Source organism: Hyperolius riggenbachi, chromosome 6, assembly GCF_040937935.1.
Source record: "Hyperolius riggenbachi isolate aHypRig1 chromosome 6, aHypRig1.pri, whole genome shotgun sequence".
Classification (NCBI taxonomy): Eukaryota; Metazoa; Chordata; class Amphibia; order Anura; family Hyperoliidae; genus Hyperolius; species Hyperolius riggenbachi.
This window is the reverse complement of record NC_090651.1, coordinates 333,702,558-333,721,137: the sequence shown is the minus strand read 5'-3', so window position 1 is coordinate 333,721,137 and position 18,580 is coordinate 333,702,558. Positions and strand designations below refer to the sequence as shown.

The 18,580-nt window shown below is 45.6% G+C and overlaps 1 protein-coding gene across 6 annotated transcripts in view; it reads right to left on the bottom strand.

Annotated features, from left to right (window-relative positions):
* Positions 1–11,021: 11,021 nt before the first annotated feature.
* The window catches only part of CIC (capicua transcriptional repressor), a 276,377-nt gene continuing 268,818 nt past the window's right edge, over positions 11,022–18,580 (bottom strand). For 5 of the 6 annotated variants that reach the window (XM_068241499.1, XM_068241497.1, XM_068241501.1 and 2 more), the window contains 4 exons: positions 18,181–18,335; positions 15,581–15,712; positions 15,362–15,493; positions 11,022–11,907 (listed from right to left, as the gene is read on the bottom strand). In XM_068241499.1, the coding sequence (XP_068097600.1) occupies positions 11,630–11,907; positions 15,362–15,493; positions 15,581–15,712; positions 18,181–18,335 (697 nt within the window). In that variant the 3' untranslated portion in view covers positions 11,022–11,629. The remainder of the gene's footprint in view (positions 11,908–15,361; positions 15,494–15,580; positions 15,713–18,180; positions 18,336–18,580) is intronic. The other variant, XM_068241500.1, reaches the window with a different exon arrangement.

Sequence of the window (18,580 nt, the reverse complement as noted above, 5' to 3'; positions counted from 1 at the left end):
ATATACCTGATAATTAACTCTTTCAGCCAGAGAAAGAAAAAAAGGAACACAGCCTAGTTACTTATGTGCTAGCCACTGTACATACACATGTCTATCTCATCATGTCGCTGCGGGTATTCTTTAAATCAACAATGAAAAAATTATCTCCTAGGACAGTGATGTGCAAATGTGGCTCTCCAGCGGTTAAGGAACTACAAGTCCTACAATGCATTATTGAAGTCTGACAGCCGCAGTCATTATTCATAAAGGCAAATGCATTGTGGGACTTGTAATTCCTTAACAGCTGGAGAGCCAAGTTTGCAGATCACTGTCCTAGAAGAAAACTCAGGTGAGAGTGAATTGCATATGGCTCTATCTATGGCTTTTCAACCAGTGGTACGCGTACCACTGGTGGTTTCCCCCCCCTCTGCTATCTGTCATCCCCGGTGATCTGGGCTGCACAGGACGCTATTTGTCCTGTGCAGCCAGTGACAGGACGTCCCGTCACATGGCGGCGATCCCTGGCCGCTGATTGGCGATCAGCCTTACGGTGCAGCAGCGCCGTAGAATGTAAACAAAGGAGACATATGTCTCCTACGTTTACATTTAGTCTGCGAGCCGCAATTAGCGGCTCGCAGGCTATTCACGGAGACCCGCTCCGTGATCTGACAGGAAACGGACGCTCGTGCGAGCGGCCTTTCCTGATTAATTAGGGAGGCACCTGGCGACGCAAATCTGCGTCGCTGGTGCTCCAGCTACCACTTTGCCGCCGCATGGTATGAGTGTGCGGTCGGCAAGTGGTTAAAACAGAAAATTTGCGATAGTTTAGGTTGGAGTGAGCTTGAGATGTCTCCCAGTGCATCACTGCTGAATATATGCAAATTAACCATTGTTACCCTTAGAAGCTAAATACACCTCTAGAAGTTCTGGAGGTGTGTTTAGCTTCTAAGGGTAACAGTAGTTAATTTGCATATATTCAGCAGTGATGCACTGGGAGACATCTCAAGCTCACTCCAACCTGAATTGTTGCAAATTCTTTCTGTTTTAAGAAAGCTAACTTTTGTTTTTCTTAACATTTTAGCAAGGGGGCTTTTAGGACCATTGTAGCCCCTCACACACTCCAATGAGTTCTGGTTCACCATGAGCTTGCTGGTTAGTTTATACTGTTACAGAAAGCTTTTTTTTTTTTTTTTAAATTTGGCAGTTGGAGCTCGGCATTACCTTACTTGCCTCGGGAGGGGTGGGAGATGTGGTTGTAGAAAAGAGCGCGCTGTGATCTGGCAGGTGACTGCAGGGCAAGCCATATCTGCCTGCTTCAGGGGGTGCGCTGTGTGGATTGGTGTTGGTGTGCTATGGCAGGGCTGTGGAGTGAATGGAAAGCTCTGCCCTCCCCCTTTGAGTGGGCAGTAGTACAGCCCATACAGTTCAGCCGTTCCTCCCTTCTTGCTGCGAGTCACGGACTTCAAGGACTGTGCAGAGAATCCTGACGACGCAGGTACCCCAATCTCCCCCACCCCATACTCACTGTGTCTCTGGCAGGAAAATAGAAACAGCTTCTCCCTGCAGCGAGCCTGTGTGTGGCCTCTCCAGCTTGCCATCAGGCGGCAGGATTTGTAATGGGGATTACAAATGCTAATGCTGGCAAATGATAACAGCCAGCATTAGCAATAGGACATGCACATGGCAGTTTCATGGAGGGCAGGTAGGCCATGTGATAGTTGGTTATTTTATGTATTCTCTCTGGCTAATTATGGTTGATTCTTGACTCCTCCCACAGCCTGTCATGACCACGCCCAGTTTATTTGCCGGTTTTGCAGAGCCACTGGTGGTACATTAAAAATTCCGTGATAAAAGTAGTATATTCTGTAAAAAGGTTGAAAAGCCCTGTACTAGATCATATATTTCATTGGCTCTTGACCCCATGATTATTGTGAGGTAATCTCATTGCCTCACATTGATCACAGGGTCAGGAGCCAATAAAATCTGCTCCTAACCAGCTCACAGAGCACTGCCACCATAGAGACGACAGATTGAGTAAGCTTCAACGACGGGGGATTGGTGCGATCAAAGGTAGAGGCAAATCCGTGTGGCATGACGTCATTGGGAACTGCTTTTCGTACCATTGGTCTTTGGTGCTTAAAGAACGACTGAAGAAAAGGATATGGAAGATAATTCAAAAGCCAAAGCACTTCAAAGCTCCTGCCTACTGTTGACTAAGTGCAAAAATTATCACTACTCAAACCCAACAAGCTAGATGACCACTGAGTATAAACTGGGGTAGAGGCAAAATTCAAACAAATATTTAATGGAATTTATTCCTATTGGTGACTAAGGCTAATTTGATAACTGTACATATACACTAGGGAGATGAGGAGGTATAGCGTGAGTAGGAAAAAGTGGCACTCTGACCTTTTCCTACTCCTCCCACACAGGCCATACAGCCTCATCTCCCTAGTAACATTATTTGTGCTCAAATACTGAGGCCAGGCAACAATCGTGTAGAGGGAGGCAGTCAGTTTAATCGCAGGGGGATTTTGGGGGAAGACAGAAAAAAAGAGTGCTAGAGTCCTTATGCTAGGCATACACAGTAAGATTTTCTCATCAATCGAGCCACTGATGACTCGATTGATTATTTCCAACATGTCCAATCACCACGTAAATTGATTCCACACTTGATCCCCGCGGGCGGACAATAGCAGGGAATCAAGCGGAAGAGAAGAAAGCTCCCGTGGGGACGCGGCGGGAGTCGATCCGGCAGCTAATCGAGCTGCCGGATCTAACCATGTATGCCCAGCATTAGAGATATCTTTACTGTTTGTAAGGTGAATCACACTGAATTAACCTCCTTGCCGGTTATCCCAATCAGCTCGGGGTAACCTGTGCAGGAGGATTTCTCAGGCCCCGCTGGGCCGATTTGCATAATTTTTTTTTATTGCACGGAGCTAGCACTTTGCTAGCTGCGTGCATACTACGATCGCTGCCACACGCCGCCGCCCCCCCCCCCCCCTCCAGACCCCTTGCTCAGCCTGGCCAATCAGTGCCAGGCAGCGCTGAGGGGTGGATTAGGATTTCCTCCGACGTCATCCCGGCCCGTCACCATGGCGACCAGGGAAGCCCAGCAGGAAATACCGTTCTGAACAGGATTTCCTGCTTACTCTAATCGCCAGAGGCGATCGGAGTGGGTGGGGGGATGCCGCTGCTCAGCAGCTATCATGTAGCGAGTCCTGGGCTCGCTACATGATTAACAAAAAAAACTTTTTTTTTAAATGCTGCACTGCCCCCTTGCCGCGGGAATTGGACCGGCAAGGGGGTTAAGCAGGAATGTCAGTTTATCTCCCCAGAGTGCTCTGGGGAAAAAAGCTGTATTACATTATAGCCTAGGTTAAAAATCACCAGGAGGGCATACCTATAAATTGGGCACAGGCTATAGTAGCTATATGGCTAACCCTGCTCCTGCACAAGTCCCGGTGGCGTTAATTACTATTCTTTCCTAAAGATTCACGTGGATAGTGGGGAAAAGATGTAATTCGGCTTCCAGCTATTAAATTAGTGTTTTAAAAGTAACTTCAGCTTCGTCTTCTGACGGCGCTGAAGTTACTCACTGGGCGACGCTATAGCCGTAATTCCTATTACAGTCTATGGTGGCGCCGGCTGCGCCCAAATCTTCTGCACTGTTTTTACAGCCCTCACCAGGAGGGCGATGTTCCATACCAATATAGATATAAACATAAGTAAAGTAAAAATGGGTATTCTGATATTATGTGATGATATTCTGGTATTACGTTAGACTAGATAGAATTAAGATTCCTCTGTCTACACAGTTTAAAAGGACTGCAGTGATTCTATACACAAGTCTTAAATGGAACCTGAGACTGGGGCAGGTGGGTTAAAAAAAAAAATATATACCCGAGACTTCCTCCAGCCTGATCACTCCCTCACTATTCTTCTGCACCTTCTGGATCCTCTGCAGTTCTGGGGCATACTCTGTAGGCGTGACTGTCACGTTCTGCGTCAGTGGGGAAACGTGGCTAGAGTGGGCCTGCACCGACCGAAGATCTTTCAAGCCAAATTGCGGAGGACCCAGGCAACGCAGGAGGATGGCGAGGGAGCGAGCAGCCTGAAGGGGTATGGATTAAATATATATATTTTATTACTGCCTCCACTACACTTTAAAAAGCACAAAAGGTGGATCAGCGCAACACTAGGCTGCCTCCGAATGGCCTCCAATCAGAGGTGCGCTGACCCCCTCCTCCCCCCCCCAAAACTACAAACGCACCTTGAACCTAAACAGAAGCTCTGCATATACACCAAAAGCATGGCTGTTAAGTGGGAGCAGCTGACCAAAAACGAAATAAATTAGTACATAGCAAGGAAATGAACAGCGCTACGTAAAAACAGACTAGTGCCTACCTGCAAAAGAGTGCAAGCCCCACTTGTGGGATATAATACACACCGAGCATACACATGACCTGTTAATTTCCTTGCTATGTACTAATTTATTTCGTTTTTGGTCAGCTGCTCCCACTTAACAGCCCACTTAATTCGACTCCACAAGTGGGGCTTGCACTCTTTTGCAGGTAGGTACTTGCCTGTTTTTAAGTAGCACTGTTCATTTCCTTGCTATGTACTTTAAAAAGCAGCCTTCCTCAGCAGCTGGTGGGAGAGGCTTGTAGGACCAACCTCAAAGTACAAATAGATGTCTTGGAGGAAATGTTTGAAGCTTCTAGGCTTCTTTCACACTGGCATAAAAATCATTCCACGTAGCGCAGACAAAAATGCTGCCTTAAGCAATAGGATCCATTCACATCAGTCTGTTAGTAATAAGTCCGTTTGGTGCGTTCAGGCAAGTGGAACACAAGGATATGTCCCGCATGATTTTTCCGGTTTGAAAGGACTCAACGGAATCAATGCTAGCCTATAAGAAAGGCCAGTGTCTGTTCTCACTAGGATGCTGCTTGTGTGCATTTCACAAGATACTCACCTGCAGCTGTCCATTCAGGACCCTGCACAGAAGAATCCAGAGCCTCAACTGGGAGGAATCTCATTGGCTAAATAACGGACCAATGAAAATCCTCCCTAGGAGGGGACAGTTCTTTTTGGTGTATTGCAAACCAATGGCAGTCTGAGATGCTTCTGCTAGAGCTCTGGGATCGGTATACCAGCCTGCAGGAACCTGAGTAGACAGCAGAACGAGGCAAGCTGGTAGCGAACAGAACAAACTGGAAAATCAGATGAAATAATGATGGCACAATATAAGAAACTCGTCCGTTTAAACAAAAAATTGATACATTTTTACAGGATCAGTTCTTCATTCAGGATTGTGTGAATCCAGCCTTATACAATTATTTTGGAGCACAACTAAAGTTTAAGAGAGTGTCTCCCATAGCTTGCATACACAATGCACAAATGTCATGATGTATCAAGAGAAGAGCAAAGAAGACTGGAGAATATGCAGCAACTTTCCACAGCAACCAGAGTTCTTGTTTCATTTGTCAGATGAAAGCAGACTGGTTGGTCTTGAAAACTGCCCCGTATTGGTTCTGAGGTTCCATTTAGTTTGTCTTGGTAAGTCAGCCCCACTTTTCTCAAATGTGGGTACTGCCTGCTGCCAAGGCTCTCCAAGTATGAGATATTGGTATGAATCATCTTTGCTGCAGCAAAAGGCATCACGACGTGCATTGGAAACTTGCGTATCACGATTAATATTTTAGCTGATCCTTAAAGAGAACCTGAACTGAAAATAAAAAGTCAAAATAACCACACACAGGTCATACTTACCTCCTGTGTAGTCTACTGAATCTCTTTATCCTCTCCTGCACCCCATTTGTCCACAGTAATAAATGGAATTCTGTCGTCCATTTTAAAAATTGGCCATTACCCCATAACAGCTTCCTGGTCAGCACACTGTTAAACTGTAATGTCACCAATTTTGGCCCTTTTGCATAACACCCTTTTTTTTTTTCAATCTAGTCAGTCACTTAGACTCAAGGATCAGGAAAGGACTCAACATATTTTCTATGAATACAAGTACATAAGTTTTTTTCCATGTTTTATTTCATTACAGTAAGAAATATTGCACATGATCAACATGTCTGTTCTGAATCAGTCCTCTCTTTGAACAAACGAAAATATAAGCGTAAGACGTCTCCACAACGTGATCTGTGGGTACACTGGTGGCAGGGGCGGGGCAGACGGCCTGTAACCCCCTCCTTTTCACTGTCCAGTCTTTCAGGCACAAACCAGCTTCTGCACCACTGCAATACAGTTCATCTGTAACACAAGCAGGCGGCCGTGTAACTGAAAACTGGGCTGCACCCCAGTCATACTTTCATCCCCCTCAGATCGGACTTCATGGTGGAATCCTGTTCAGTCCTCTCCTCCCACTGCCACCAAGCGGGCCTCCAGCCCCTGTCACAGGAGCAAAATGGCTGCTGCCAGGAAGGCCCTCAACAGAGTCTTGTGTGCTGCAGCACCTTAGAGTAGGAAAGCTTAATAGCACTATATAATGCAGCATGTTTGTATAGGGGGCGGATGGGTCACCCAAGTGAATACAGCATCGAAACTCGAAGCAACGTGATTAGCAGGCGATAATCCCCCTCCCTAGTGCAGGGTAGGTCACATGAGAGGAAGGGGCCAATCCCACACCCTGGATCCTGAGCACATAGCCATAGGTCACTCTGTTATACGGTCTGCTCAGTCCCCCCTTATCTCTGTACATATCAAAGTGCACCTCATCACATACTTACACATCACCAGGTTCATCACCACACCCTAACACTTGGCTGCATGGCTATACTGACACCGTCCATACATTAGCACACCATTCCGTATCAAGGTGACTGCTAAGAGCGGTTTGTTCTTACAGTGCTCCCGCCATCGCTATGGTGAGAGTAGAGGCGGATTCCTCTAGGATTAGAGCAATTCTTGTGCAAGGCCGGAGCAAACGCCTGATCGGTGTACATGTGCGGTTTTGTACACGGATGGCGTATGCTCCCTGTTATATACAGCAGAATCAGTTCTGTGACCTGACAATACACAGCGCAATATACTGTCCACACGGGGCTCTATATCAAGCTCTTTAAGGCTGTGGTTCTTTTAGTCTGTGTCATCAGAGTAGCCAATCAGATTCTTTTTTTATTTTTTTCTGCTTCCTTATACTGCTGCAGGAGAAAGCAAAGCAGAATCAATAGCTGCAGACAGCACGATAAAGACCATACTGACATCATACAGCCAAAACCATCATTTCAAATGATTTTGATTGACAGTGATTCCTAAACCCCATCTTCTGAACCCACCCCAAACACAGGCGAGAAGAAATCGACAGTCACGGGACACTCTGCCAACGGTTATGTACTGAAGAGCACTGAGAAAAGATTACTGCTGCTCCTCCCCCTCTCCTCCTCGTAGGTCAGTACATGCTCCTCAGCCAAGCCAAGCATGCCTCTACTGGCTGAAACACTAACAACTGGCAAAAAGGATCATGAGCAATCAATTTGACCAAGTCAGTCAACTGTCTTTCAGGGGATTAAAGTGGACCTGAACTCAGAACGTCATCTCTGCTCTAAGAGATAAGAAATAGCATAATAACCTTTAAAGAAAAACATTTCTTTTTTACAGCCGATAGACACACTGATTTATTGCAGGATTTCTACTTCCTGCTTCCATGGAAGCAGGCATAGGGTTAACATCTTGTGTTTACTAATTAGCAGCTCTGCTGTGGCAGAAGATATTCCCAAGCTGACACAGCTGAGGGATCAAATTACACTTGTGATTAGACACAGATGATGGGGAATTAGACAGGCTAAACTCTCTAAATACATACAGGGCGAATTTCTCGATGCTTTCCTTCTGTCCTGTGCTAGAGTTCAGGTCCAATTTAACCCAATAGACGCTGACAAATAGGCTTATTAAACTTGAACCTGTTTGTATATTTATTATCGGAGGCATTCTAGACTGCTACACAGAGCCAGTTGCAGGTCACCATTGGCTGCTCCCCAGAAGCAGTGCTGCTACAAGTGCAATGCATGCCTCTAGAGCAGGCATGGGCAAACTTGGCCCTCCAGCTGTTAAGGAACTACAAATCCCACAATACATTTACCTTTATGAGTCATGACTGTGGCGGTCAGACTCCTGCAATGCATTGTGGGACTTGTAGTTCCTCAACAGCTGGAGGGCCAAATTTGCCCATGCCTGCTCTAGAGCATCCCAATACCTACCCCGGAGCGAGCCCTGCTTCTGAGAGCAAGAAGCTGCCAGGACACCTCGGCTCTGCCAGTTAAAGCTGATCTCAGGCCTCGCATAACATTACCCTAGTTACCCATCACTCATTGGCAACCATTACTTCATTTAAAACGATAATAAATCAGAGTGCCCTAATTTCATATAAAAGATAGTCGATGGTGAGCTTTCCTCATTCTGTTGAATAGCTCAGCTTGTAGTCTGCAGTAAGATCATATTACTGATGACGTAGAACAATCAGTACTAAACTGACCCTTTAGTGAGAGGGATATTCATATTTATTTCCTTTCAAAGTATTGCCTGGCTGTCCTGCTGATCCTCTGCCTCTAATACTTTAAGCTCACTGACCCAGAACTACACAGATCAGATGCTCTGCCTGAAGTCTGCACACACTAACCATATGCTTGCTTCAGGTGTGATTCAGAGACACTACTGAGCCCAAAAGAATCAGAAAAAGAACAGCCAAGCAAGTAAAGAAAGAAAAAAAATGGTAGCCCCCAGTGTCTGCACTGGGGGCGGGGTTGTCAGGTACCATAGGTGGCTATGAGCAACGCATCTGCTCATCGGAAAAAAAACATACCCGCTCAACTCTGCATTTCTACGAATGGATCCTTTTTTTTTTAAAAGTGGAAAGCGAATATGGCTTAATACAATTGGATCCGCTTCCTGCGTTACTCTGAGCTGCAAAAAACGTACCCAACAGGCACGATGGGGACCAAGCCTAACGTTACAACTGACTCAACACTCAGCTACTGCTCTGCTTTGTTTACACAGAACCCAGCTCTGTATAATGCTTCACCCCAAACACAACCGCATTTTGTTTTCCACCAAAGTGAGAGCTATCTGTGTGAGCTTTCACTGCAAAGCAAGTCCACCTTGAGATTCACTTTATTTCCTGTTCCTTCTGACCTTACTGCCAAGACAAGTGGAGAATCTTCTCATCAGGGACCCAGACAGCAATAAAAGCCTCACAGATGTTTTAACACTTTACATGCTAGAAAAATAAATCTCTATAGCGCTGTCTGATATACGAGGCTTTGCCTCACGGGCCACCCCCGTGACATAAAGCGAAGGGTATAATCTCCTCTCAATTCCAGGCAGTATCCCGCATGAAAAAAAAATACATGTTGTGTAACTTAAAATTACTCAAAAGAAAGGGTCATTCTATTTTGAAACTAAAAGCCCATCTAGATTTCCAGGGAAGTTGCAGTAAAGAAACTGCAAGCCCATTTCCTCCTCTTGCAGAGGAAAAGGGGCGGGACCTTGCCCACACAGAGGAAAAGCGGATAACAGTGTGAAAAAAGTCGAATGCATGCTAAGGAAAAAATTTTTTTTTTCAAATTGGAATTATGGTCACCAATAACGTGAGAGGCAATCTGGGCTAGTGGAGTCCACAGCTCAGCTTTAAAGAGGACCCAGAGATCAGGGGTCAGAAGAAGCAGGGTTCAGAAACACACCTAAAGAAATGGAAGTCTCTGGATCCTAATGAGGGTTCTCACACTGTCCTCTGTCCCCCCCCCCCCCCCCCCCACACCCCCACCCGTTGTCGTTCACGGACCCTCCAGCTCATACTAGCCACGCCCCTGTTCTGGCACGAGCGCAGATGTCCTGCAGCCACGTGAACACGGCCACGACTGCACAGTAACACAGAGAAGCTTGTGTGCGATGCGTGAGCATATCTGGCTGTGTGGAGAGGCCGTACACGTGCTGGCGCACTGCGGCTTTTCTCGCAGAAGAGCGCGACCCCGATAAGATTACAGAGAAGCCTGTGTCGGTAATATATGGAGGGTCTGTGAGCAGCAACGGCAGACTGGAGGACACTGTGAGAAGCCTCATTAGGATCCAGAGGCTTCCCTCTTAATAGGCAAGTATGTGATTTGGTATCAAAGTGTACACTTCAACAACTGTCCATTAATAACGTCACATTTGCCATGCACTCTTTTAGGGTAGGCAGAAAGGATCAAATCATAAAAAACATAAACCGATCGCAAACCTCTGATGTCTGAGAAGCTTCTGGCTGGAGCTGCCATCCCCAGACTGTACACTAGGGGCGCACAGTGAAGCTGAACAAACTCTGCCCCAATGACCTAAAATACTGTATGCAGCCTGAAAAATCTGCTGCTTCCACTAGCAGTGATGGCTAACCTTGGCACTCCAGCTGTGGTGGAACTACAAGTCCCATGAGGCATTGCAATACTCTGACAGCTCTAAGCATAACTCGGGGAGGCAGAGGCATGATGGGACTTGTAGTTTTGTCACAGCTGGAGTGCCAGGGTTAGCCATCACTGCTCTAGAGGCATCTCACACAAGTAAAATTGCTCAGCGACAGGTTTTTGTTAATGTGAAATGTAAATTTAAAGGGAAGCGGCTATAGCTCAACAGAAATGTATGCAGTCTGTATGCGATGAACAAACGCCCCGCCCATTTATCAGCACCACCTGTATGCGATGAACAAACGCCCCGCCCATTTATCAGCACCACACCTACGTTCACACACACGTGTATCATACAGACATACACACAGTGTATATATATGTATACACACACATGTGCTTTCATACGCGACTTGCTGCCCAAACCCCATTCTTTCCAGGATGATCTCATCAAAATGAATTGTTAACATCACTCATCTTGCATAAAAAGATCTACATATATATATATATATATAGAATTATATATAATATATTTATATTTATACAGCTCCCCATAGTGCAGCTGCTTCTGGTTGAACTAAAGTGTCATAAGAAAATAGGATTTTTTTTTCCTTCTTAAATCCCCCCCCCCCCCCTAAAAATCCCCCCCTGCCCGCCTGTCACGGCATTTGTGTCCCCCGACGATGGGGGACAGTGTCAGCGATACGCTTGCAGTTGCCATTAATGTGCCTCCTTTTCTAGGTCATCCTCTGCCACAACTGCACTGCTGCCACACCAATGCTGGCGGTCCATACAATCAGCGGTCACAGCACTCCCTGCTACATTGCTATACTTTGTCCACTGCCAGAGCCGTGTCAGGTTATAGCATCCTATACTATAAAGGAACACCCTGTACAAGGCCAAGACGGCCAAACCCCCTGGCAGACCCTTTGTTTTCTTTTTTTGTTTTTAAAAAAGGAGTCCATCTACGGTTACCACTCGACCCAGGACTGCAGAGTTTTATCCAGTTTGGATAGAAGGACACTGCCAGCGCCTGGAGAGCTCTCTCTGCCTGCGAGAGGGTGGCGCTGCCCATCCAGAAAGCACATTCTGCCAAGGAATGGGTGGATTGTCTGTGCAAGAGGGGCAAAGTCTGGCTGCGGGTAGGGTAGCAGGTATTCCCCATGTCTGCTCGGGGGGTATTCCTCATCTGAGGTTGTCCCTCTGTTTTCAGGAGTTCACTGGGTGACTATACACAAAGGGGTCCCGAAATAATACGCTCATCTGGTGCTGGAGGGGTCAGGAGGTTCCTGGCCCCCCTCCCAAGTGGTTTCGTGGGGCTCGTTGGGCCGCAGTGTGTGATCCTGGGGGGGCTGCATCTCAGAAGGTGCTGAAGACTCGGAGGTGCTAGGGGAACAATGCTCTGAGAAAGGGGTCGTTTCTGTTGGTGTAGCTGCTTGCATGATCTTCTGTCTCACTTCACGGATCTTCAGCTGAAGACACACCTTTGTGGGGAAGATGTCCGAATAGCGAGACTGGAAGGCAGCCGTGGCCTGGGCTGAAGGAAAGGGAACAGAAGAAGCGTTAGTTTAAACAGAAATTCCAGCCTAAACAAACATACTGTCATTAAGTTACATTAGTTATGTTAATTAAAATAGATCGGTAATATAATCTCTTACCCACCCTGTTTTAAAAGAACAGGCAAATGTTTGATTTCCTGATGGCAGCCATCTTTTTGGTTGAAAGGAGGTGACAGGGAGCATGAGACACAGTTCCAACTGTCCTGTGTGCTGATCACCCCTCCCAGTTGCTAGGCAACGTGAATAACAACATAGGAAATCCCATTATGCTCTGCACAGCATTAGGGAAAAAAGCCCTGGCTTTTTTTCTTTGATGGGCGGAGCTTTGCTAAAATGCAGCTAAAAATGATGCTTTGGTAAGAGAAACAAAGTTCTGATGCTGTGAAACTGTTAAAGAAACACCAGGCCTTTTCAGTTCTGCTCAGTAGATTTTTAGTCCGGAGGTTCACTTTAAGAAATATTTAATAAATGAATAACACAATCATGCAAACTAGGGGTTCTCAAACATGTTAGAGTTTCCACCTCTTTGAAACTGAGCCATATCAAACTTATGGCTACTGGTTATTTAACCAGCTGACATATTTGGTTCACAAGTTTTTTGTTCGGTTCAGTTTTCAGGATTCTGGGGGCCATATGCAATTCACTTTTTCACCAAGGAGATAATTTTTCATCTTCTATTTAGATACATTTTTCCTCACTTTGCAACTGAAAAAGCAACAAAAAGTAGGCTAAAAAGTGGCAACAAAATTATTTTAAGTATTTTCTCTTTCTTTTTGGTTGTTTAAAGGGTATTTTATTGACAAGTTTTAAAATATAACCTTGGAGAAAAATCAGGAGAAAAACGGAATTGCATATAGGCCAAGATGTGTTACTGCACTCATATGATCAAAGTGGTTTACTTTAGTATGCAATACTCTACACTAACAGTAGCTTCTTGCAGGATTCGATTTTGAGAGTAATCATTAAACTTCGTTTTAAATCTTTGGAAATTTGAATGTGAAGTTCATTACTATTCTCGAGAAAGTCTACTCAGTCTAACCACTGATTAACACACAAGACAGAGTGGTGGAGAGGCCTGAGGACAGGTTTTGAGAACCACTATTGTGAGTGTAGCCACAAGGCCTCCACATACCGCAACTCAACACGCCAGCTGAAACCAGGGAGTAGAGGACGCAAGCTGTACTGCAGTTCCAAGCACATTTATATCCCCCCCCCCCCCCAAAACAGGTGTTTCACCACTTTGCCTCGGTGCACTGCTTTATTCCACTTACCAATCTGTCTCCTATAAAGATTCAGCCAATTCTGGGATATATTGGCCTATAAATGAAGTGCAGTAAAATAATGATTATAAAAGGCTCAGTCTTGGTGTTTATTATGGTGAGGCAGGGCCCAAAATGTAGTGTCTATGTGTTCTCTTCTAAGATATGTTGACATTACATAGTGTAATAACACAGCTGCTCTGATCACAGCATCAGCCAAGACTGAGGACTTGGTCTTTCCATTAAAGTGAAGGGGAACCGCATTTTAAAAAATGAGACAGATACTTACCCAAGGAGAGGGAAGGCTCTGGGTCGTATAGAGCCTTCTCGCTCCTCTCCTGGTCCCCTCGTTCTGGTGCTGTCTCACCCGGTAGCAGTATTTGACTAAATTAGTCAAATACTGATTTACCCGGCTGAAGGAGGCTTCAGAGGTCTTCAGGGAGTCCGAGTGCTCCTGAAGAAGGGCAGCCCTGTACTGCACCTGCGCAAGCACGCTCTCTTGCACGCTCACGTCTGTGCAGTATGGAGCCGCACGTCTTTAGGAGGACACGGCTCAGGATAGAGAGCACCGAGAGAGGAGACGGAAGGCTCATACGACCCAGAGTCTTCCCTCTCCTTAGGTAAGTATTTGCTTCATTTTTTAAAAAATGCGGTTCTCATTCACTTTAAAGTAAACCTGTGAATTAAAAAGTTACATATTTACCTCAGGAGAGGTATCCTCCAGTAGCTACCCCAGTCTCCCTCCACCTCACCAATCCATCTCTGTCTCCTACCCAAGCTAGCCACACAGAGCATGCGCAGTAGCACAGGCCCCATCGGGCTCGGCTGTTTCTGCTGAAGCCCGAGCTGATCCATGCTACTGCGCATGCGCGAACCAGCAACAAACTCTTGATAACGTAACACAGAATAGGAGACACCGAGAGCCCAATATAGTGTAGTATGTACTGGTATGTGGATATGACAAGTAAGTATCTATTTATACTCACAAACATGGGTTACCGTCCAAGTAACCACTATATAAGCAGGTGAGGAGATTAGACCTGTCCCTATTCAGGATTAAGAATTAGCTCTCTGTAGATAGTTCCAAAGTTATCACTGATAAAAAGAATGACACTCAAAAGGGGACGGCGTGCCCAAGCCTCAATGGACCCCGCACTCCTAGGTCCAAATAGTAGCAATGCAAAACGATGGAGGCTGGCACTGCAGTAATTGTAAGCTCTTTATTGAATTTGCAGTAAAAACATGTGGCTATGCCGCTTACAATTATTGCAGTGCCAGCCTCCATCGTTTTGCATTGCTCTCTGTAGATAGGAAAGAAGGGGCAACACCCCTCCACCAAGGGTGGACTCGGGAACTGTATAAGCAGACAGAGGCGCCAAAAGGATAAAATATTCTAAAATGTTTAAAATAAGAGGAGGCAGGCGTGGACTTACCTTCTCCAAGCAGACACACACGCGTACACACACACGCGTACACACACACATATACACGCACACACGCACGCACGCACGCACACACACGTTTTGTATATATTCAAAACAAAAAAATTTATTTATATACTCCAGAAAGTGCAAGTGAAACGTGCATCTCCAGCTTCATCAGGCAATAGAAACGGCGCATAAAACTCAAAGTCTGGTGCAAAGCTCACCGCCTCTGCAGCAGTTTTGTGTTGAGGACAGCACTGGAACGGCCTGGCGGAGGAGGACAGGGAAAGCCTCTGGAGGATCCAGAGGTTTCCCACTCCCAAGTTCAGCACCCATTTGGGGTCACTTTTTTCCCCCTCACGTTTCCTTTGAGGGTGAGACAACTTTTAGTGTCCAACCTTCTCTATGTTGGATTTAACAGCATGCAGTATAGTAAAGCAACCAGAAGATGTCACTGTCTGTAATGTGAGGTGTTGATCTCTATGGAATTGTGATTTCCTGCATTCTTTCTGTGATCCTTTCTGTTCTAGGTAAGCTGCATTATCTGAGGGTTGTGTAGGATTTATTTCTGCACTTTTTTCACTAAAGATTTCTAACTTGTTATACTGGGTGCCAATCTGCGAGTACAGAACACTCTGCTCCATAACTCTAGGCAGAACATCTATCCGCAGGTTTGTTATTCCCCCACAATAATCAACGAAGGGAAAAAAAAACACACCATCCTAATTTCATAACCAGCGCATACTTACAAGATGGGAAGAATCCATGTTCCTGAAAGAGCTGCATAACCAAAGCCCGTCGCTGATCCAACGTCCGGCGTAATGACGAATATGGGACCTTATCATACTCCAACTCCGCCAACATGTCATCTGCCTCGCTGCCTGCAGGAGAAAGGTGGGGAAGTCCGATATTAAGAGAAAACTCCCTGGCTAAAAGCAAGTGACAAGGATAGCGGTGGGAGATCTTACTTGTCCGATCAAACGTGAAGATTTCTCCTTCGCACTTGGCGCTCTTTGGGGTATTCGGTTCAGAACTGCAGCTGGAGCGCCTCCGCATTTTCCTCTTAGGAGAGATGGGATCTTCCGTAGAGGAGTCTAAGTCTAGGCAAAAGCATGTAAAGTGAAACGCTATAACTTTTCCTGACAACACCAAGGATGAAATTATAACAGACACAAGCTGAGGATATACACACCATGTCATAAGACATTCTCTACTAAAGATATGCAGTATTCTCATTTATGGAGCACAGCTCATTCAGCAATCTACGAGTATGAGCTTCAGATCATTACCTTACCTCCCACTGAAGAGCCACAATTGTCTAACCCAAACCCCCAAAATAAGATACTTACCTCGAGAAGGGAAGGCCTCTGGATCCCGGAGAAGCTTCCCCCATCCTCCTCCAACAGCACAATCCAGCCCAGAGTTTCCTGAAGAACCGCCGGGCTACTGTACGAGCCATCCACAAACGGCTTCTTGGGGATCCCAGCGCTGGAAGGAGCAGGTGGAGAACAGGGGGAAGCCTTTCCAGCATCCAGAGGCTTCTCAATCCCGAGGAGAGTACAATGTAAGGACACGTCTTTCCCTAAATGTTCACTTTAACCTCCCTGGTGTTCAATTTTCCCAGGATTTCTGTGCAAAAAGTGATCCAATTAATTTTCATAACCTTTTTTTCCCTGTAACTTGCCAAAATGTGTCAAGCAAGGATCTAGTATACAGTGCAGGAGAGTATTGCTTCTGTATGTACATCAATACTGTTCACAGCAAGTTTTGTATTGATGTGTATAACAGTCAATACTGCCAGGGAGGTTAAAGGTGCATAAAATCTTAGTGTAGGCAGCAGGAAGACAAGTTTTTGTGGTTTCCACCCCAATAGACAAGATATTTTTGTGCATCACGGGTGTTCGAGGGCTTCAGTCAATTATGTCAGGCGAGGGTTTTGCTGTAGTTTCTGGTTATGTTAGATATATTAAGTTAGGATGGAATCAATGTTCAATAGATTTCATGCTGGAATCACAATCTGATCAACTGGATAAACACATTGTCACATTATCGAGCTGTATACAGCTACCTTTACAAGAGCGCAAAGAAAAAAAATGTTCTCACACATAATGGAGGTTGAACCTCCAAATAAACCCTTAGGCCTGGAAGCCAGTAGCAGTACAGGTAGTCCCTGGCTTATATGTAGGAGACCAGAGTTTGCATCCTGGCTGGATCTAGCACTAAAAATGGCACCAATTGTAGGGCAAAAGATACTGCACTGTATGTTTGTGGTGCAACATGCTCTAAGTGGTATGGACAGTGAATTGCTGTGAAGGACAAAATGCACTTGGCACTGTTGCAAGCTGTGTCCAGCCTCAGAGGAAGCACTGCGCGGGTCAAAACGGCCGTCAGGCTCTTTTCAGTGCCCACACCCACTGCTCGAGCACATTTTTTGGCACAGCCAGCACCGCAATAGGCAGTTATTGAAATTACGGCTAAAGTGTCGCTCAGACAATTTGGGTGCCGTCAAAAGACGGAGCCCAAATTACTATAAAAACAGCGCAATTCGGCTGCTAGCAATAGCTGAAAGTCAAATTACTTATTTCCCCATTGGAGGTGGAATAGTAATTAACGCCACTGTGACTAGGGATAACGAAGTTCAGTCTCTAATGCAACTATGTATTTTTTTTAACTTTCTTTTTTTATGCAAAGAATGTATTTCGGTACTATGAGAGAGTGTGGGAGGGAAGGAGTTAAATTTAAACGTATGTAGGTGTAATTTTACTATTTGGCCACAAGATGTCATCGCGCATTATTACCTATTAGCGTACTATAAGTACGCAAACAGGAAGTAATGTGTGGACATGTTACTTCCTTAGTTACAATGACGTAGGCATCTCATTGACACAGGGACTTAGATTCCCATTCATTGATCTCTCCTCTAACGGGCGGCAGCGTGCGCTGGAGTGAGCGGCAGCCTTCCGCCGCAATAGACAAGGATCTATGTCCCTGGGACTTCAGATGAAGTACTGCAGGACGTAGATATACTGCAGTAAATAGTTAATTATATGTACGCCTGTATTATAGGTATTTCAAATGCTCATTTTTTAATAAACCAACTCTTTGCTTGCAACGGTGCCAAGTGCACTTTATCTTTTAGAGCAAATCATTTAAAACCATTTACGAGTACTTGGCACAAGATGTGCTTTACAACTGTATGTTCATCCATATATTGTCTGTCCTTGCAGCTTATCTGTAGAATACTTGTTTGCACAGCGCCGCAGAAGATCCAGGCACTTCATAAATCAATCATAACTGTGGAATTAAAAAGCTATAAATAGCAGCGCATTGTGTCCTGTACATCTTTCCCCGATTTCGTTTTCCCCCTTCATTCAGCTTCAAAGCTCACATCATCTTCCATCCAACAGATATTGTCAGCCGATCCATTTGTAAACATAAAAGGATTTACAGGCATCTGAAGTGACGGTTGCGGAACGTTCACAACATAAATTCCATTCCATAATCCCTGGCTACACAGAGGTCTAGCTGAAGGCATTAGGCTAGTCCTGATCCGAGCACAGACATCTACCTGTGGAATTCTTGCGCTTCTTGCGGTAGGAGCCCAGGATAGCCCGAGGCGAGGTGGCAAGAGACTGAAGCGTGGGTGAAGGCAGCACCTCTTCCGGCTTAAACTCTGGAAGCTCTGCAAATCGCTCTTCAAAGTCCACCTCAGTCAAGACCCTGCTGGTGGTAGAGCGAGAGATTTCAGTAACTTAGGACTGGTGTTTAGGCAACTACTGGAGAGAGCAACGTGGGGAAATATGGCCATAGATATGGGACGTTTGTTATTCACAGACAGATAATGGGAGCATTACAGAGACTTCTGCCAAAGTGAGATAAAGGCTTGCACCAGTCATGAGGGAAGGGAAGTGTACCTGAGACAAAAAAACAGATTTACACTTGCCGTGGCCCGCAACCCAGTTGGATCG